We start from the raw sequence: 21725 nt of genomic DNA on the forward strand, positions 1-21725 counted from the left end.
TAAGTGAGGACAAGGAAATTCCTGTTGCCTACATTTTGTCTCAACAAAGAGAGATACCTTGTGCGTCTTGAGGTGGCAGTCTAATCTTACTCTGCTATCTCAGAGTATGTTAGGCAAGGCCTTGTAAATACCTGGCTTTGGGGCAGGAAGCCTTAATCCACTTGTTCGCAAACAGTCCCATTGACGTCAGTGGGCACTGTTTCACCACCAGGATGTGCTTGCATGTTACTGCTGGTGCTATAATAAAAGCTGGAAGTGAGCCTAGTAATTATTACTATGTGTTAATCATTTCGTGTATATTTTCCAATATCTAAAAACATATCAAAACACACCTTTTAAAAACCTCATCCCCCTTAGTCTCAAGCCACCAAATTTACACTGGCAAGATTTACATTTTGCTAGTATCTTCTGGGATGTGTTCCAGGCAGATGACCCTAAGAATAACATGGTTATCTATAATCATTCAATTGCATTTTCCCCAATGCCCTTCTATATGTTTTTTTAGACCTCAGAAAAATCTGGCTCCTTTTAGAAGGATCAGTGCCACCTCTGCTGCTACTTGGCCATGTTTCTGGTGGCGGCGGCTATCATTATGCTTCACTTACTCGGCACAATTTTAATAATGTGCCTATTTTTATTGAACTTCTAATTTGCCCTAAAATACTTCTGCCTACATTAAAAATTATATGCACATTCAGATGATGGTGCTCAAATAAATAAGTCTTTCACTACAGATTTAAGAGTTCTTTAAAAAGCTAGGCTGCTAAATGGCCATTCTTCAGGGCACTGTAACTCACTAGGGCAGAGGTTGCCAACACGCCGCACACAGGTACTAATGTGCCAGCCAGTATCACCTACGGTGCCTGCAAAAGGTCTTGGTAAATATACATAACATAAGAGACTGTTTGATCTTCCTGTTCAATCTGTGTTTGCACTTGGCTTGGCTTCTCCTATGTTGAATATGCCCCTTTAATTATGCCTACTTTTTTTGGCTGCCCAAGAGTGGGCACCTACCATCTCTGCTGCTCTAACAGGTAAATTAGGCTACCCCCAGCAGCCATTTTGGCACTTCCTCAAAATTCCAAATATACCCCACAGGCCCCAAAAGGTTGGCAACCCTTGGACTAGGTTATGTTTCCCAATGTAGTTGGAATATAGCATGACACTACCCACCTCCCACCAAAACTGGGGGAAATCAGCTGCAATTCTACATGTAGCTTACAGTGGGAGCAGTGAGCTTTAAATGAAGTTTTCAAACATTGAAAGATGGTAGCCTCAAATGGATTCTCCTCTTGTTCACTCCAGTAGGCAAGGCTATGCAGCTTCTAAGCCCCACAGAACACATTAAGAATTGCTTCTGAGTAGGCAGGCACAGGGTGGTGCTTACAGTGGGGATAAAAAACCTAGCAACCGGCATGGGAGTTAAAGCTTCACCTGTGAACCGCTTGCCAGCAAGCAGGGTGGATCATAGATTATTAGCAACACAGAGGTGCAAAATCTGGCCTTGGACTTCTTTTTTTAACTTCAAAAAATCAAGTATTTAGTCCTTTTTAAGATGGAGGGAACACAATGGCAACAATAGCACCGCCACAGAGACACACAGATCAGAAGGGTAGAAAGAGTAATCTCTAGTTCTTTGATCTTGTAATCCAACATCTGGGGCTGCATCTCCCATTATCCCTGACTATTAACTATGCTTGCTGTGGATTATGTGAGCTGTGATCCAGCAAGAGATAGGGAGCCATGGTTGAAGGACATTGCTCCAGTCAATCAGGTAGAGCTTTTCCCCTCAAAGCTTTCTGCCCTCAAGTTCTACACTAATAAAACATTCTGTACTCGTGAAAGCTGCTATATACACAATTTCTTCTAAGTGCACAATCTAGCTTTCCACTGCGGGAGCTGCACACAGCTTTGCTACTGGAGTAATTTATCTGCTGCAAGATGACTGCAGCAGGATTTTGATTTGGCTGCAACAGAAACTGCTGTGTGAATTCGAGTTAGTTGTAACAAATCAAGGCAGACCAGAAAGGGGAACTTATTCCACCAAGCAAATCCTAGCTGATGCTCCATTTTTGCAACTGGTTTCTTTTTCTTTTTTAATCTGTACACCACCAAAAACTTTCATAATGCTTCAGAGATTGCTACTTACAAACCGGTGGTGGATGATCACTAGAGAGGCCAAAATAATTGGTTCCAATGGGGGCAAGAAATGTGGCTGGTTTAGGAAAACATGCCCTGCCTCAGAATACATTAAATATAGAAAGAGGAAGGCTGGTCTCTGGTTGTAGGGATGGTACACTGATCATCAGGCATTGCAGGAGGGCAATTGCAAAGAAATCCACGTGTGATGGTGAGCTGAGCTAGCTGGTGCAAGACTAGGCTTTTGAGTTTCCAGGCTGACCACAGCCTGTGTCTCTACTTGACCAAAGCAATTAACGGATTTTTGCACCAACTGTCACAGTTACAATGAACACCAAAGAGGAGCTTAGGAAGTGCTCCCCCCCCCTCCGGTTTAGGATCTGGCCCCTATGCCGCACAGCCTAAGCTCGATGAACTAGTTTTACTGGAGTGGCCATTTCTGTGGCGCATCTGAAGTGAAACGGGAATGTGCTGTCCCTGCCCTGCTTCACCACCATACACTGCCTGCCCCTCACTTCCACTGCCACCGGAACGGCCCGCTTCTCACCAAAACTCTGCAAGAAGGGGCCATTCTCTGAGTCCTTGGCACTCATCTTCACCCCAGGGGAAGAGGACCAGCAATATTGTGGCCAGCTCTGAATTTTACAGGACTCTGGATTCTGGTTTTTATGGGGCTACACAAGCGCAATTATGCTTAATGAGGGGTCAGCTATTTGCCTCATCTACTGGGATTCTACCTCCTTCCGCATCCACTGCAGCTACAGCCCTAAAGCCAGCATTAATTATAGTTTGGGCTTGACCTTTACAACGACCCTGTTTGCTTAGCCTCTGCCTGCTAGAAGATACTTCAAAAGGTTACTACACTCCTATTCAGCTGCAGTATTTGTCCCCTCCAAGTTTGCTTAGGAGCAGCCTCCTGCCCTGTTGAAGAGTAACAATGCAAAGCAAATTTCCCTATCCTGGTGGCATCCACCTGTTTTGGACTACAACTCCATTCAGCTCCAGGCAACACAGCCAATACTTGGGAATGATAGGAGTTGCAGTCCAAAGCTTTCTGGGGGGACACCCCTTGATCTAATCTGAAAAGTGTGTTTTCCCACAGGTGGTAGACATGCCCTTGGAACTGACACCCCTCTTTTTCCTTTCTTGATTTTCATCCCAGCCTCACGGCCTCAGTGACGCCTGGCAGTCTGTAGACCATCCTGCAAAGGGTCACTTGACATAGCATGGCCTCAAAGCTGCACCAAACTATAAGCCTGAAAGTTCACTGAATCACCTGCCAAAGAGTTGGTGTACTTCTCTCCTACTACTGCTTTGTCACATCAGTATTGGGGAACCTGCCGGACTGCTAATTCCCAGCAGCCCTAGTCCAGGATGATGATGAGCTGTAGTGCAGTCACATCTAGAGGGCCACAGGTTCCCCACCTCTGATTTACAGAAGGCATTACAATTTAGAAACGGGAAGCCAGGGAGCAAACGACAAGGCTCCATGGACCTAGCTGTCATTTTCCAACTACATTTTACACTCGTACCTCCATGCAGCCTCTTCCCACAGCTCAGAACCTCATGGAGCAGCCTGCATCCATCAGGACATCTCAAGAACCTGGCAGCAGAGGGTGGACTCTTTAAAACCAAAGAAACCAAGTTTGTCCCCAATGAGGGGAGCTTGACATCCTCCATGGGCTCCCATTGACACTTTATTTGTCAGTCTTCCCACTCAATGGGAGGGTCAGAGCTCCTTGCTCCCTGTTTGGTACCAACCTGGCTGGCAGAGAAGGTTCAGGGAGAAGGCACAAGAGAGTTAAAGAAATGGGTACAGTAAAAGGCCAAGATAATCTTCCCCTTCCTGAGTCTATTTGGTCTCTTACGAAAAGGGAGAAGAAGGGCAGGGGAAGGAACGAGCAGGAACCACCATCTTCCCTGAGTGAAAAGCAAAACAGCCCTTGGAACTGTCCTTGGGTCATGGCAGCCACGCACTGGGGAGGACAGGCAACATCTTCCCGGCGCTAGTTCTTGCTGTAGCCAGTGGGGTTCTGTGACTGCCACCTCCACAAGTCCTCACCTGGAAAGGGGCAAGAGAATAACGGCAGTGAGTTAAACTGGAATTTGCTACCACGCTGTGGGGGTGGGTGCCACTACAGAGAAGGTCCTTTCCTTGATTTGCAGAGAGATTAGACAATTCCATGGAGGATAAAACTAAAAATGGCTACTGGTTGTGATAGCTATGTCTACCTCCAGTGCCAGAGGCTGCATATAGCTCTGAATACCAGTCGTTGGGAATTGCAAAGGGGGAGAGATGTTGTTGCACTCAGGTCCTGCTTGTGGGCTTCCCATTGAGGCACCTGGTGGGCTGCTGTGAGTGAGAGCAGGATGCTAGGCTAGCTGGGCTGAAGGCCTGATCCTGCAGGATTCTTTGCATGCAGATGTCAATGGAACATCCCACCCCATGAGACTCCAGGTGAAGGGAATGGAAACCCATTTATTTCTCCAGCTTCTGCCCCTAGGAATAAAGAAGGGGGAGGCAAAGGCTGGCAGAAAAGGAGCAAGCAGATGGCCCTCTGTGGGGAGGCTCCACTTACACATTTTGTCCAAGCCAAAAACAGCTTTCCAGCCCAGCTCCCGTTCAGCTAGGGCAGGGTTGGCGTAACAGGAGGCGATGTCTCCTTCCCGACGTGCAACAATCTTGTAGTTTATCTAGAACAAAGACCGCAGCCTGTCATTAAGCAATGGGAAACTGACCGGGGCAGCAGCCAAGATGATAAGACACATTACTATTAATAGTACTATAATTTTGATTTATTAGTCTCTCACTACAAAATAAAACCCTCTCAGACATAACAAATTAAGTGTCACAGGCAAAGAATGAAAATGAAAAAAATACGCATTACAGTGAAGCAAATCGCCAACAGCAATAAACAAAATGTTTATCATAAGCCATCAAATGCATGGGAGAAGAGAGTTGGAAGGATGTTAATGATGGTGCCAGGTGGACCTCACTAGGGAGAGCATTTTTTCATTTATTTAAAGGCAATCATTGGTAAGCTGCTTAATATTCAATTATCTGCAACCTAATCACAATGGCATTCCTTCCAGAAGACTAAAGCGCTGATTGACGTTCTCTACTCTAGTGTGAGGCTCCTAGACCAAAATGTTGGCTGGTCCCCTCAAAAGCACCCTGCATTCTGCATAGTAGGTGGGCTGGTCGTGCCACTGGCAGAGGGGAGCAATGTGCCTCTCTATAGTCCCAGTATTAAAATTTAAAGGTACACATTCCAGCCCCAGTTTTATGCCAACTCTTTTTAAACAGGGTCGCAGATCAAAGAGGCCATGTTTGCCTCATATCAAAGGAGGCAGATTTTGGATCCCAAAATACTGAAAGCTACCTCAGGTATGGCAGGCATTTATTATTTTAGCACAGGCTAAATAGCCTATGAGCTCCTAAAGCAGGGGTGGGAACCTGTGGCAAGTCATTTGATTCCAATTCCCATCATCCCCAACATCATCTAGAAGGTCACAGGTTCTCCCCAGCCCTGCAGAAAAGTGGATGCAGCCCATCAGCCATATATGGAGACCTGGCTTGATAGCCAACCTGAACTTGCTGTCATAACTAGCACTGCGAACAGAACAGCCTGGCAAGGGTCTGGTAAGTGCTAAAATGTGGGGGGGGGGGCTCCAGTCCAGGGGCAAAATGCAGGACTTCTCCAGGGCACTCCCCTTCCTGGCCTTGCTCCACTCTCAAGTGCTTTTGCATTGCTGGAATGTGTCCTTGAACATCTGGAGGGCACCAGGTTGGGGAAGGCTGAACCAGACTCCTGCTTCATGGTGGGCCCAGCGAGGGTTGGCCAATTGGCAATGCCGTCCTCTCTCTGGTCCCCTTTACCTAGACCCTAACAGGAATTCAATTCCCCCTCCTGGAACCCAGGTTGTCCCGATACTCTACCTCTCTTCCCGACGCCTTCTCCATTGCCTTCACCATTTGCAGGACTGAGCAGCCGGTGCCGGTTCCAAGGTTGTATATCTGCAAAGATGCAACTCTTGTGACAAAGGCTTTGTCGACCTTATTGCCCTGTGCGGCACTTTCCAGGTGCCTGTCCCAAGGAACTTACAAATATAAGAAAAACTGCACCACAAGGGAAGGGTCTATAGGAAGGAAATGCATTCAGTTTTCAGGTACACATCCCTAGAGCTTAGTTTCTGTAGGTTGTGGGAAGTAACTAGGGGGCCATGCCAAAATCTTCATGGAAAAAGCATTCTGTGAAATGGGAAGTGTGCGTAATCATATAGGGTGGTGGAACTTTATTGGCACAAAATTTTGAACACACCCCTTCCTAAACTGAGCCCGTCTCCTGAACAAATTAGGAGAAGTGGCTGGAGTCTGCAAGCAAGGATGCTCCCAAAATCCAGGTAACAGAGGCTCAGTTGATGTGGGCTCCAGCAGAACACAACATGGATGGAAGCAGTGCTTCTGACCAAGTCTATGCACTTCCCTACCTTGCAGCCACAGTTCTCCTTGAGCTTCTTCAAAGCCGCAATGTGGCCTTTGGCCAGGTCCACCACATGGATGTAATCCCGGACGCCTGCAGAAGAAGGAGGAAACCCATCAGCCAGCACACTGGCCACCCCCTCTGGGTAGGCCTACATCTTACTTAGTTCAACCTTTGCCAACCTGGTAGCCTCCAGATGACCCCATCAGCCCAGCTAGCTGAGTCGCCACCAGGATGGCGAAGGCTGAACTGGTTTATCATCAGAAGGAGGGATGATAAATACAGACGCTATCCTGCTATGAAATGAAAGGAACAACCCAGGGAAGATTTTCCAAGCAGATCATGGATTTGCCAAGTTTGATTTTAAACAGGGCTTCCAAAAAAGAATTATGGGGATTCCGGTTTGCCAAGGGTCCTGGGAGCTGTTAGGAGACCCCCTATTCCCCTCCCAGTGCTTCTCAATTCCCAGAGTTCGCTGGGAAGAGGGATTGTTAAACCACTCTGGGAATGAGACTCTCCCCAGGCCACACCCCTCACTGGGTATGGTTTGCAACCAGACTGCTTTCGCCTGGCTGGAATGTGCTTTGCTTCTTGGTTGCCTGGATGGAAGACAGAGACGGGTGTTTCAAAACTAGCCTATCATAAAGGTAAAGATAAAGGGACCCCTGACCATTAGGTCCAGTCGTGGCCGACTCTGGGGTTGCGGCACTCTTGCTTTATTGGCCGAGGGAGCCAGCGTACAGCTTCCGGGTCATGTGGCCAGATTGACTAAGCCGCTTCTGGCGAACCAGAGCAGCATACGGAAACGCCCTTTACCTTCCCACCAGAGCAGTACCTATTTATCTACTTGCACTGTGACATGCTTTCGAACTGCTAGGTTGGCAGGAGCAGGGACTGAGCAACGGGAGCTCACCCCGCCACGGGGATTCGAACCGCTGACCTTCTGATCAGCTAGTCCTAGGCTCTGTGGTTTAACCCGCAGCGCCACCCATGTCCCTTTATAAGGGGACAATTCATGTTCATTGCTCCACCCATGTCTGCTGTTCCTGCCCCTGCCCTTCACTGGCCTGTGACCCTCAAAAGGTTCCCCTTAAAGTTTTCCCATCTCTGCCCTAGAACACATACACTATGTGTGTCTATAAACCACTTGGGTTAGAGGCCCATAACCTCTCTGGCTTCCACATCTCCAAACTTCCCAGTGCCGTATTTCAAGTAGATTTGGGGGTGGAGGCATCATTCCTTTCAAGCTAGGGTGATTCCAAGCAACTCACCGGTCCCATCCACTGTATCATAGTCATCCCCAAATACACTCAGGTACTCTCGGCGCCCCACAGCCACCTGGAGTGAACAGAAGGAAGAAACGACAAGGTGGCACAGGAGTTAGCAGGAGAAACTTGCTGTGCAAGAGGTGGAGCAGAGCAAACTCTCCCAGGGGGGTCTTGGGTACCTGAGCAACGTAGGGCATCAGGTTGTTTGGGGTGCCCTGGGGGTCCTCGCCAATCCTCCCCGACTCGTGGGCTCCAATGGGGTTGAAGTATCGCAGGAGAACCGCATTCCAGTCCTGAGAGAAGCAGCACAAGAGATCGGATCAGAAAATACCGCCCAGGAGAGCTGTATGGAAGACTCTGGGACTTGCTTTCCAGTTCTGCCTTGCACAAGTCTGACTTTAGAGGCATGAGATAAAAAGCTTTTATTTATAGTGGTATCAGAAAAACTAACACGTCACTCAAAGGTACAAAGAGGTAAAGCCACTTCTGAGGATCTGGCCACTGTTTGGTGGCCATGGATCAATGATCCACTTAAATATTATATGCCCAGACACAATTCATTTATATGGAATTACTTGTAACCCATCTCTGGCTTATGTCAATTATATTTTAAATATATGTTATTATATACTGGGGCAGATAAACTAAGCTAAATGTATAGGCTTATGCTGGTATTATAAGGCCATGTACTTGTGGATTCTTAATATATGCTGTCAGGGGCTCAGGAGCAGAGGCACAGGGAAGAGGGGAAATGGAGAGCGAAGGGGAAGAATCCGAGGGGAGCGTAGGAGAAGAGGACAGTGGTCCGAGGGATTCCATGAGCCTCTCCAGCGAATCGGAAGATTCACAGAAGGGGGCGCCAGTGGCCAGGGGCAGGGGGTTCCCAGGGGGAACGCCCCAGGAGCAAGGGGGCAGCAGGGACTCCCAGAGCAGTAGTTGGAAATCAGGACCAGCTTCCCCACCAGAGCAGAGTGGGGGGGAAGAGTCCCAAGCATCGGGGCCAGTGCATTCCCCACCAGGGGGAGAAGACGAGGCAGAGCTGACCACGCCTCCGTCGGAGAGTCGGGCGACGGAGGGGAGGTCAGATCCAGCTAGTGTCCCGGAAGAGGGAAGCAGTGACAGAAGTAGTGTAACGGTTAGGAGAAAGGTCACTGGGTTGGCGCGAGAGGCAAGTTCAAATGTACAGGAGCGCGGGACAGCAGAGAATGAGGATTGGGAACCGGGTCCTAAAGCCCGACGGAGGGAGGGGGAGGAGCTAAGCGACTCAGCGTCGGAAGAGTCCAGAAAGGGCAATGCCCCAGCGGGCAGGAGGACCCAGAGGAGGAGAGAGCAGCGGAAAAGGTGGAGCAGGGCTAGGATCTTAAACTGGTGTCAGAGGGGAGGAGACTCAGACGGGACTTCGCCGATCTAGGGGTTAAGACGTAGGGCTGCACGCTGTGGCTTTGAAATGGAAACTGAACTTCAATAAAGACTTTTATACATTACCACAGCCTAGCGTTGGTCCTCTGTGAGCTGGGACCTAGAGGCAGCTCTGACATATGCCTTTCTTTCCATTAGTTCCAGAAGTAATGAAATAAGTAATATGTATTGAAATTACAGTGGTACCTCGAGTTAAGTACTTAATTCGTTCCGGAGGTCCGTTCTTAACCTGAAACTGTTCTTAACCTGAAGCACCACTTTAGCTAATGGGGCCTCCTGCTGCTGCCACGCCGCCGGAGCACGATTTCTGTTCTCATCCTGAAGCAAAGTTCTTAACCTGAAGCACTATTTCTGGGTTAGCGGAGTCTGTAACCTGAAGCGTATGTAACCCGAGGTACCACTGTAATGCTATATGAGTTTTTGCAGAAATGACAATAAAGATTATTTTAGAAGAAAAAAAGAAAAAATAACCCAGAAAATACTGCTGAGGACAATTGTACCCCTGTGTTATAAGGGGGTTGGTGGTGTGGTACGTTGCTCACTCACCGGTTCTGCCTTGCACAAGTCTCGGATCATCTCCTCGATGAAATACTTGGATTTCCCGTAAGGGTTTGTGCAGCCTCCCACAGGGTGGTTTTCGTCAAGGGGGAGGTAGGCCGGGTCGCCGTATACTGTGGCTGAGCTGCTGAACACAATGTTCTTGACCCCGTGCTCTTTCATGGCCTGTGGAGGAATGCAGACAACCTCAGTGCTCTTTCTCCAGATGTCTCTGGATGTTGTTGGACTGCAACTTCCATCATCCCCGACCACTGAGATGGCTGAGGATTATGGGAGTCTGAGTACAACAAGAGTTGGGGAGTGAAGGTCAAAGGGCACTGAGCTAGCCAGGCTCCATTTAGCAGGGATTCTGTTTGAAAGTGATTCCTCAAGAGCAGGAGGAAGCCCTGATGATGGGTGAACAGCACTTCCCCAGGCCAGGGCGGGCCAACTGATGGGACACATCCAACCCCTGACCAGCCTTCCTCCAGGCCAACATGGCGCCTTGAGTGACACTATGGAAAGCCTGTCGCACGTGATGCCGGAAGCACCTTTGGGCTGCTCTGACAGCCGTCTGTGCCACACGCGAGATGCGCCTGCTACAGTTGTCGTCCTCCCGCAAACCCAGACTTACAGAAGCCTTGTAAACCCTGGTGCAATAAGCCATGTTCCTGCTCACCTCCAGCAATCGGATGGTCCCAGTCAGGTTCACTTTGTAATATTCCAGCGGCATCTGGACAGACTCTCCCACAGCCTTGAGGCCTGCAAAGTGCATCACAGCAGAGAAATTGTGCTGAGGAGAAACAGAAGGGGGAGCTGCATTAGGAATACTTCAGCGGAGGCTACAGTACGTTTTCTATTTATACGTGCCCATTTTAATTTAAAAAAAAATGTTCCCCTAATGAAAAGCCGGAAGAGGGCAAAAAGCGCCTGTGGTGCTTTTTTTTTATGAGAAACGCCATTTTGTGTACTGATTTCAAAGGGCTTTTGGCCCAAGCTTGCAAACACACACACCAGAGCCAGATGTCCTGCATGTCTGGCAGGAGAGCCAGATGCCAGCCTGACACAACCCACAACAGGGCTGCGTGGCTCCCGAGTGGTGCAGATGCCACTTCTGAGTTCTGGGATTGACAGGCGTCACTCGTGGCTCCCCAGCAAAGCCCAAGGAGGCACATCTGGCGCTTTTGCCACATATTTTTAGGCAAAAATGTTTTTCTAGAAACAGGCCTTTGGCTAATTAACATCCCATGTGTTTGTGGGAAAGGGGGCTATTGGTTTCTTTTTGTTCTTGTTTTTATTATGTATTTACAAAATACAAAATTATCATGTTTCGAACCACCCTGTGATCCTTCAGGTGAAAGGTGGTATACAAAATAAATAAATAAATGGGCCAGAAATAAACACAGCAGGAGCGTTGGGGGAGCAGCATGGCAGCGACACAAAGATGCTCTGGTGCACACACATTGGGAACAACAAAATCTCCCCAGAGGCTGAAAGGAGTGCTGTGGGGAGGGAGGGGAGCAACGGGGGGTGAGCAGACAGCAGAGGCAGGAGAGAGAGAACCCCTCTCCTGCCAGCCCAAAGTGTAGTCCAAGACAGTGAAGACAGGAGATCTAGGGGACCACCACTGAGGAGGCCCTGATGCCACCCAGAGAGCAAAAAGTAAGCCAGAATAGTGCCCCCATTGGTGGGGGGGGGAAGGGGGCGATGCTCCAACCCATCTCAATAGGTGTAATGGGGAAGGAAACATTAAGCAGTAGGATCAGGCCCTCACCTTCTTGAAGAGGTTGTGGAGACCTGCCTCATCAAGGACATCCAGTTCCTGGAATGGGATCTTCTTGCCCACGATCTCCTCCACCCGCTGAATACTCTCGGGGACCGTGCTGCCCCCTGGGGAGAAAGACTGTTTTTGACACCACACCAGAGGAGACCCGATTCCCAAATCATTGCTGTCCTCTTCAATGAGGAAGACTTGGTGGTGCCTTTCGGGGGGCAAAAACCCAGGGGCCCCCACTCAGCAGAGTGAATGGGTGGGGGACCCTCAAATACAGAACGGCTGGGCTAATGATCACATTGTGAGGGAAATACATGTTTCCATCTAAGGACTTAAATTATCCTAACAGAACTACTGAAAGGACTCACACATCCAGATCTACAAGCCCCTTCTTAGGATTGGGATAGGCACCTGGTGGTCCAGGAGCTTGGTCTGGTCCTCAGGGACTTTCCATCCACATTCCAGCCTAGAGCAGGGATGGGGAACCTGTGGCCCCCCAAATGTTGGGCTTCAACTCCTCAGTCCCAGCCAGGATAGTCAATGGTTAAGGAATGATGGTTGCTGTAGTCCAACAAACATCTGGAGGTTTCTCCTCCTTGTCCTAAAGAGTTAAATAAACCTCTGGTTCTGTGAATGGGTGGGTGCAGCCAATGTTGCTGCCCCACCCTGACCCCTCAGTTCCTTCCTCCTACTTGAGCCAAGCCAGCCCCTTCTTCTCCAAACGGCAATGGACATTCCTCCATTGCTCTGCTGTGCCTCTGACTTGGAGGCCAAAGGGCTCTTGATCCCTTCCACAGGTGGAGCAACAGTAGCCTGGTCAGATGACTGGTTGAGGTGCACAAAAAGCAGAATCCTGCCACTGACCCAGCTGCTGTTCATGTGGGGAGGTTGGATGAAAAAAGGAGGCCTTTTGTCTGTATCTCAAGTGAGTGAATGGGGAGGCCTAGGAAGAGGAAGGCCAAAGCCTGTGTTGCCACGCTGGGAAAGAGAGGGCTAAAGAGCCCTTTGCCTCTGCAAATCAGTGGGTGGAGCTAATGTTTCTGGCCTATGGGGCTTTGCTCAGTTATGAATCTCCCTTTGCTGGAAGGGCCATAGCTCAGTGCTCGAGCCTTCCATGCAGAAGATCCCAGGTTCAATCCCCAGCATCTCCAGGTAGGATTCCTAGAGAGCTACTGCCAGTCACTGTAGACAACCCTGAGCTAGATAAACCAATTGCCTGGCTCAGCTGAAGGCAGCTTCCTGCATTCCTAAAGGTCCATCTAGTTCTTTAGAGCTCAACCTTAGGTCCCCAGATGTTACTGAACTACAACTCCCATCATCCCCAGCCACCTTTGCCAATGGCCAGGGATAATGGGAGGTGCAGTCCCAACAGAATCAAAGGACCCACAGTTGAAGAAGGCTGGTCTGCATGAAATGGTAGCGGCTCTCCATGGTTTCAGGAGATGGGACTTCTCCATTCTTCTGGATACGCATCAGGTGTGATCTAGCAGGCCTCTTTTGCCAGGGATTGAAGGTGGGACCTTCTACATCCAAAACAGGTGCCCTACCACTGAGCTATGGCCCTTCTCTAAATCCCCGTCAAACCAGTTGCTGCCAGCCCTGGCCTTGGCTGCCTCCTTACCTCGGATGGCATTGTGGAAATTGTCAAGGACCACAGGGGTGTATCCGGCCTCAGCCAGTTCCAGAACGCAGTGGCTCCCGATGTAGCCGGCTCCACCCGTCACAAGGATCTTTTCCGACATTGTCACCTGAAAGGGGACACGATAGCTGCTTGAGAGAGGAGGGATGGGGGGCCTTCATGGGAACCTTAGGGGTGCAGAAGCTTTCATGGAGGTTCTAGGAAGGATGTAGGTGCCCCCAACTGATATCTGCCTGGATGGCACAAGAGCCAAAAATCCAGCCTGAGTCAAGACAGGTGTTGCATAGAATGAATGCACACAGCTTTCATATATTGTGACGGCACTGGGGAAGTCATGATATTCTCTTCAGGCCCAGAAGTCAGCATCCTGAGTGTTTCAGCTCATATTTAATGAGGGAACATAGCAAGTTTCTAGTCTTTAAGACTGCAATGGCAGACTTGGAAATCAGACAGCGCCTGGTGATGTTTCAGAAGATGGGCTTCCAGTGGCGTTGAGGTACTCAGGACACTAAAACTGCGCTAAGACAGTGCAGGGTTGTTGTGAAAAGAACCATGATGCCTTTGGGCACCCTTTGCATGCTAAACAGAAATAGGGGAGTGTTATCTTCTCTGAAGATGTGACATTAACGTCATAAGATGAAACCCCCTCCAAGCCTGCCTCCTTCCTTCCCACAACTTCCCTCCACCTCAATACAATTTGGAGTAAATTGCAACATTTACTTCATCATCTATTTTCCACTCCTTTGGGGTCCTTTGTGTGGTAGATGCCATACAGAACCAACACTATCCTTAGCCAGGGACCAAAGAAACTTGCAGTTCTTGCGAGTGGCAAAAATGTAGTCATCTGGGAGAGGACAGGATCAACCACTGGGCAGGGGGGGGGGATTGGACTCTGACCAGGGCAATGAGTCACTTTGTTGAGATCCACCCTGTTTTGCCCAAGAACCAAAGAGTGGGTTGCCAACACCACAGGGCAGCTGCCCAAAAGCACACCTCTGGGCATGTGAGCCTCTTCACAGTCCGCAGACACATGGGTCAGCCCCACCTTTCTGCAAACTGAAAGAGGTTTCTGTCCTTCTGCTCCCTGGAGAGAAAGGAGGGGCTGCAGCAGGAAGGGGTGGAGGGTGTTTCATCCTCCCAAATGGACAATTTTTTTTTTCAGAGAACAGACAAGCTTTTAGTCTTCTTGAGCTGGCAAGGTTCAGCATCTTGCTTGGAATAGAAGCCCTCAGAGTAGCAGCTGAGAAGACTAAGCCAACTAGACAAACTGGGCTCATTCCAAAGGCCAACGGAAAGAATATCCAAATACACATACACAGAGAAAAGCATTCATGTGGCTGGGCTGTTAGGCTTGGACTAAGGTTCAGATTGAGCCTCAGGCATGCTCCTGAGCAGCCTTGGCCAGATTACCCCAGAGCCTCAGTTGTCTTCATCTGCAAAATGGGAACACATTGGTCCCTGTCTATTTCTGGATCCAGCAAGAGCGCCCTGTCCTTAGCTTCAAAGCCCTTCTTGGCCTTGCCCCCTCCTCATCCCACGGCTCATAGTATTCAATAAACCCTTGTCCGTGATCTTCCCTCCTTCAGTTCCACCACCCTCAACCAACCAAACGTTTTCTCAACGTACTCCATCCTTTCTCTCTCTCTGCTAGAAACTGCCTCCTACAATGCCAGCCTGACACCACCTCTCCCCCTTCAAAACCCACCCCATCTTTTCTGTGAAATATTTGGCACAACCCCACCCCAATATCCTACTGAAGCCACATGCAACTGAAAGAAATACATATTTTATCCCCATTTCCTCCCTTCCTCTGTTGCATCCACTGCCCACTGAGTCCAATTACAGATTGGAAGTGCCATGGGGGCAATGACTTATACACTGTAAAGTGCTGATACCACTATGGAAATGAACGATTAAAAACTAAACTAAAAACAAGGTGGGGACAAGGTCATGGAAGAGATGCAGAGCGTGACAATCTGAAACCAGAAACGTGCCTAATGCCCAGGCCAGCCTCCCTTAACCTCATTCTCTCCAGATGTTTTAGGCTAGGCTGATGGAACCCAGAACGTCTGGAGGAGAGCACCTGGTTGAGAAAGGCTGGTTTAGACACCCATTAACATAACTCTTACAAAGACATCCGCCACAAAATCCCCACCACTTCCTAAAAGAGAAATAGGAACAGGCATGAGAAAATGGCTGGCAAATGACTATGGCTGGCAAAAAGAACTGCAGTTCAGCTGTCGAGCGCCTTCTTTGCATGCCAACAATCCCAGGTTCAATCCCCAGCTTCTCCAAGTGGGACAGACCCCCATACAAAACCCTGCAGAGCCACTGCTAGTTGCAAGAAGGACCGGCTTCCTGTGTTCAGATGCTCCTATGACAATCTCAGCATATGAGCCTCTTCCAGGGCCTCAGGCCCACTTTCACACCATAATAAAGCAGTTGTGTGGACTTTGGCATTTCTGCAAGCACATTTGATCCAATATAGTATTTGGATTATTATTTTTACTATTTTAAATCGTGATTAGCCAAAACAGAAGCCCTGGTGATAGCCAGCAGCTATGATGTGTTCCCCCTGCCATTTCTCCTGGCTGAAGAGACCATCTGCTTAGCCCCTTCTGGGACTGCCCTGGCATAACCTCACTTGCGCCTCCGCCCAAAACCATGTTTTCAATCTGTTTCTGCTTTATAATCTGCAACCTTTGCTGCAGGGTGATTAACGTTTAAGCTTTGATTCCCAGGACAGGCAATGGATATACTGTGCTTCCGACAACCGTGCAGTTCCCAGAACCCTCCAACTTAGCCAACTTTTAAAAATATTTTGACAGGTTCTGCTCCTGCGCCTTTAACAACAGCCTGAAAAGCACAAATGTAACAGAGAAAGCTTTTCCCATTTCTGTGTATCTTTATGTCTGGAAAAGCTACATTTGTTTGTTGTTGTTGTTTTGCAGGAGCAGGGAGGTAAAAATGTCGGTGGCTCAATTCCTGCATTGCTGCTTTTGCAGGGAACAAGAGAATTAAGCTCCGTGGCAGTTCAATCTACTTTCTGGCCCCCATCGCAGGTATGTTGAAACACAGTCACACCCTGTGGGTATGCAGAGTCAGTTACATGGCTGGGAGCCAACCTGCTTCAGAGAACAGGATATGGAGACACCAAAGTCACACAGTTCCTGGTCAGAGATAAAAGGGGGAGTGGCATGATGGACTGGAACTCACCTGGGCAGGCCAGATACCTGCAAGTGGAAATAAAGCCTTAGGAGGAACGGCTGAGGGAGTTGGGTAAGTTTAGCCTGGAGAAGAGAAGGCCGAGAAGTGATGATAGCCATCTTCAAATATCTGAAGGACTCTCCTTCACTGGGGGTTTTTAAATAGAGGTTGACTAGCCATCTTTCAGGGACTCTTTATCTGTAATTCCTGTGTTGCAGGAGGCTGAACTTGCAGGAGTCTCCTCCAACTCTACAATTCTATGATAATTAGACTCTCCTAAACAGTAATCATTAGAATATTACAGTGGTACCTCGGGTTACAGACACTTCAGGTTATGGATGCTTCAGGCTACAGACTCTGCTAACCCAAAAATAGTACCTCGGGTTAAGAACTTTGCTTCAGGATGAGAACAGAAATTGTGCTCCAGTGGCGTGGCGGCAGCAGAAGGCCCCATTAGCTAAAGTGGTGCTTCAGGTTAAGAACAGTTTCAGGTTAAGAACGGACCTCCGGAACGAATTAAGGACTTGACCCAAGGTACCGCTGTAGATGGATTCAGGCACGGACTTTTCATATTATTATTAATTAGATATATTGGTCACTTTTTTTACCAAGGTAACTCAAAGCAACTTATGGTATATAAGCAAAGAAACACATACAGTAAAACCAGCATATAAGAAAAACATTTGAAGCAAAATCAAAAGGGCAATTCTATCAAGGAAACCACAGATAATTAACAGCCAAATGTTTTTCTAAGCTATGTAATGATGGTGCCAGGCAAGCATCCCTGGAGAGAGTATTCCACAAGCTGGGAGCCACCACAGAAAAGACCTCTTCTTGTGTTGCCACCCTTGGACATCCTGAGGAAGGAACACACGATTAAGGGCTTCAGATGACACTCACTGGGTCCAGGTTGGTTCAGAGGAGACTTTAGAAGGTGGCAGGTATACAAGCTGTACTGTAGCTACACCAGCAATGCCACACCAAGACCATCTGGCTCTGCTGGCACACCTTGAGTACACACAGCCCTCTCTTCCACAATTTGAGCGCAACTCTAACAGCCCAATGAATGAGGACAAGTCAAGGTGACTCAGTTATGTGAGAAGAACCACAAGCTGTCAACAACTGAGAAGCAGGAAGAAACCTGATTTGAGTCAGACCTTGTACAAACAACAGAAAGAGACACTGTGATGGGCAAGATGCAAAAATCCAGGTAGCAGATCAACTAGCAGGAAAACAAAAGCATGTATAAGACAGACAGGTCTTTATCGGCATGTCTGTGAATTTTGACAGGTACAAATTGCTTTAAACCAGATTGTGGAGACATGTCTAGAAAAGTTATTTATTCTTGCAATGACCAGAAAAATCTTCTATCATATCATTAATGAACCCTGTACAGCTTCCGTTTATTAACTGGCAAGAGCCAAAATTTATCCTAGGACTGTGAGTTACAAGCATGCTCGCAGCTCACAGCATCTGCATCTGCATCGCCGAAGGGGTGCTACAGAGGGAAGTTTGACCTTCGTCACTCATGCCTTTTCCTTACTCTGAAATCTCCCCCTTCCAACCACTGTTCATTCTGAAACCTGTATGCTGGAGGGAGCAGGGGCAAAGATTTAGATCAAGGAAATAGCACCAGAGGGAAATTTCAGCCACTTCCCTTATCTTCAAGGCAGCTATGCAGTGCTGGTAATTAGTTAACCAAAAAGACAAGCCATGGTTTGGCTTGACATGTTGTCTGAACCCAGGCTCATGGTTTAGCTCCCCTGGTCTAACCAAGAGCTGTAAACCATAGGTTCAAACCACCAGCCCTGTTTCAGATAGCATGCTAAGTAAGGCAAACAGTAGCTTGTCCCGGCACATCTACAGATTGACTGGTAGGGAGCAAAGTGACCTCAATCTCCTCTCCCACAGCCCATGCATTTGTGCTAAACCATGGCTTGGCTCAGCATGATGCGCAAAGTCTTTGTTATCACACCAACATGATGTAAGAATATGAAGATGAAGGGATGGAGCTATGCAGGTCCAACTTGCTCATTTCTCAGTGGCACTCACTCACCCAGTTCTGTATGTGAAAGCTCAGTCTGGGATAAAGCTGAAAGTGCACCAAACCTTCCTGACAACAAGAGGGCAGGGGTGGGGAAACTGTTAGACTCCAGCTCCCATCATCCTTCACCTTTGGCCATGCGGGCTGAGGCTGATGGGAGTTGGAGTCCAACAACATCTGGAGGGCCACAGGTTACAATGCCAAGTATGACTTCAATATGATATCTTTGATTTTTTATTTTATGGTCCAATTTCAAATACAAGGGAAAAGTGAGTATAACATGAAACATATTCTGCATAGAACTTACGTTCCAAAAACCTCACACATATACTTTGCAAAAGAATGAATGTTTACTACCCTCTTCTCTCCTCATCTCTCTCCCTGCCCACCATATACTGTATACAGCATTAAAATTTCACATCGAATAAAAACAATCTGTAAAAAAAGACTTTATGATCTGAAAACATCTCTGTGACCCAAGAAATTCTTTAATAAAAACCATTTTTAAAAAAGAACTTGCATTCCAAACAAAGCATACAGGTGTAGCCTCAGGAGGAAAGGGAAAGTTTTGCCACACACCTTAATATCACCCCAAACAGCCATCAAACCACAATATACTCCCAGCACAAGTCACGTGCAGCGAGGGGCCTAATTCCAAGTACAACAATTTTAATGAAAGAAAAGAAATGCGAACCACATTGCTTCAACAACAGTATCCTCTAGTCTAACAAACTCTTTAGTAATCTGTTACAATGTATTAATTGCCAAACTCAAGAGTAACAGCTTGTATAGACACAACTTTGAGGACATCATCCACACTCCAGATATTTCCATGCTGGCTGCTACTAGAAGGAAATTTTTCCTTTACAGAAAAGTTCATCACTGCAGAGAAGCAAAATCTTCCCTCTATATGTGATGCTAGGCGATCTGAAACCTACAGACAGAGATTATGCAATGGGGAAAGTGCATCTCTGTGTAAAGAAAACATTGGGGTACACTGAACACACCTGGCTCCCTGCAACACACTGGTTTCTCCTACTACTACCTATTCTAAAACATAGGAAGTTGCCTTCTGAAGAGTCAGACTATTGGTCTATTTAGTTTAGTATTGGCTTTTACACTGACAGGCAACTAAAGTGGTACCTCTGGTTACAGACACTTCAGGTTACAGATGCTTCAGGTTACAGACTCCGCTAACCCAGAAATAACCCAGAGGATGAGATGGTTGGACAGTGTTCTCGAAGCTACAAACATGAGTCTGACCAAACTGCGGGAGGCAGTGGAAGACAGGAGTGCCTGGCGTGCTCTGGTCCATGGGGTCACAAAGAGTCGGACCCGACTAAACGACTAAACAACAAAACTCAGAAATAGTACCTCGGGTTAAGAACTTTGCTTCAGGATGAGAACAGAAATCGTGCAGCGGCAGCAGGAGGCCCCATTAGCTAAAGTGGTGCTTCAGGTTAAGAACGGACCTCCGGAACGAATTAAGTTCTTAACCCGAGTTACCACTGTAACTGCCTTGCAGGGTTTCAAGCAGGTATGCTTCCCAGGTCTACCTGGAAATGCTGAGCATTGAACTTTGGACATTTTGCATGCACAGCATGTGCCCCAGGCACTGAACCCTGCCCCTTTCCCATAGCCAGCATTTAGCTGGTTATAACTTTAGAGGAAAAGCACAAAAGTTATTATGGCCTAAGCGTCCACTGAGTAATTTGTTCATCTTTTATTAGGTGCCACACCAGTCGGTTATAAATATAATGGATTGTCCACAGTTTGAAGTGATCCTGACCAGCTTGTGGAAAGAGCAGATTATCATGCCTTGCTTTGATTTTAACACACAGGTGTTTACTTGCATAGTACTAGAAGCAAGATGCCAGCCCTGCCTCCGGATATTTAATTTCTGGAGATTCAAGAGAAAGCAAGAATGGGAATGCAAACTAACCTCCCCACTCACCCTCCACTAGCTCTTGCAACATAATTACCCCAAAAGCAAACAGGAAATGTAGGAATACGGAGAACTGCCTATACTGAGTCAAATCATTCCTGCATCTTGTGTACCTGGACTAATAGTGGCTCTCCAGGGTTTCAGGCGCTAGCCAGCTCCCAGCCCTATCTGGAAATGCCAGGGATTGAACCTGACACCTTCTGGGTGCAAAGCACCACTGAGTTATTGTGGTTTCAGACAGGTATCGGGAAGTAAATGGAGACAGCTGCATTGTTTCACAGCAGGTGGATACATGATGGAAACGATCAGGTGAAGGCTGTCCTTTGCATGGAGGTACAGCAGGCCGGGAAAGGCTGCTCATTTGCTAATGCTCCAGCCTGCTGTTAAAGGCACACGAGCAGAGCCATCAGGAAAAGGTGGCAACCTGATTGCACAGAGGCTACCCGGGCTGCCGACCTCCCCCGCTGAACACCAAGAGATCCTATTACCCCCCCCCAAAAAACTCCCCCCCCCCCCGCTTTTAGGATGAGCAGCATCCCTCGAACAGCATCGCATGTATTGAATCAAAATCTCAGTCAGTAGCATCTTCTTCTCTATGAGGTTTCAAATTGCCAAGGCCCTCCATTTTATTCACAAATATATAAAAATGCATACACACTGCCCGGTACCGCCTACCAAACTCCCACACTCACCAGCAGCTCTGAACGCGCCTCCAATTCAACAGGGGCTCATTCTTCGGCGCGTCTCCTTTAAGAGCTCCTGGGTCCCCCTCCTCCCCTGTTCCCTCCTGGCCCCGCCCCGGCCCGTAGCGCGGCGACACGCAGCAGCTTCCCCATGGAAACGTGTCACTCTTCTCCCGCCCCGTCCCCGCCCCCCGCTACGGGAAGAGGCAAGAGCCAAAAAGAGCCGAGCCATCAGCCATTGGATATAGACAAGTCGGCGCTGTCTTTCTCCAAGCCAGGCACCGGCTAGGCAGAGACCTGCTCAGCTGCAAGCTGCATTGTGGCTGGCCTTGAGCACCTTCTCTGCTTGGCTTCGGAGGCAGCCTTCTCCGACAAGGGATCCCCAGGTGCAGCTGGGCTACCCCATCATCCCTAACCAGCAGGGCCAGCGGTGAGGGATGCTGGGAGTTGTAGTCCAACATCTGGAGACCCAAGGCTGAGAAAGGCTGCCCTGAGTGCACCTTGCCAACAAAGGTCCATATAGTTAAAGCTATGGTTTTCCCAGTAGTGATGTATGGAAGTGAGAGCTGGACCATAAAGAAGGCTG

General features: G+C 48.3%; 1 protein-coding gene across 1 annotated transcript; it reads right to left on the reverse strand.

Annotated features, from left to right (window-relative positions):
- Positions 1 to 3818: 3818 nt before the first annotated feature.
- On the reverse strand, positions 3819 to 21259 carry GALE (UDP-galactose-4-epimerase). The gene is made up of 11 exons (XM_081871721.1): positions 21149 to 21259; positions 13243 to 13369; positions 11622 to 11737; positions 10527 to 10640; positions 9857 to 10033; positions 8071 to 8184; positions 7895 to 7961; positions 6631 to 6716; positions 6080 to 6157; positions 4719 to 4833; positions 3819 to 4201 (listed from the first exon to the last, which is right to left on the reverse strand). Exons 2-11 carry the CDS (start codon positions 13361 to 13363, stop codon positions 4146 to 4148), a joined length of 1044 nt encoding a protein of 347 aa, XP_081727847.1. The 5' UTR covers positions 13364 to 13369; positions 21149 to 21259; the 3' UTR covers positions 3819 to 4145.
- Between the last annotated feature and the right edge of the window lie 466 nt (positions 21260 to 21725).

Source organism: Podarcis erhardii, assembly GCF_964252035.2.
Source record: "Podarcis erhardii genome assembly, chromosome: 7".
In the NCBI taxonomy this organism is placed as follows: domain Eukaryota; kingdom Metazoa; phylum Chordata; class Lepidosauria; order Squamata; family Lacertidae; genus Podarcis; species Podarcis erhardii.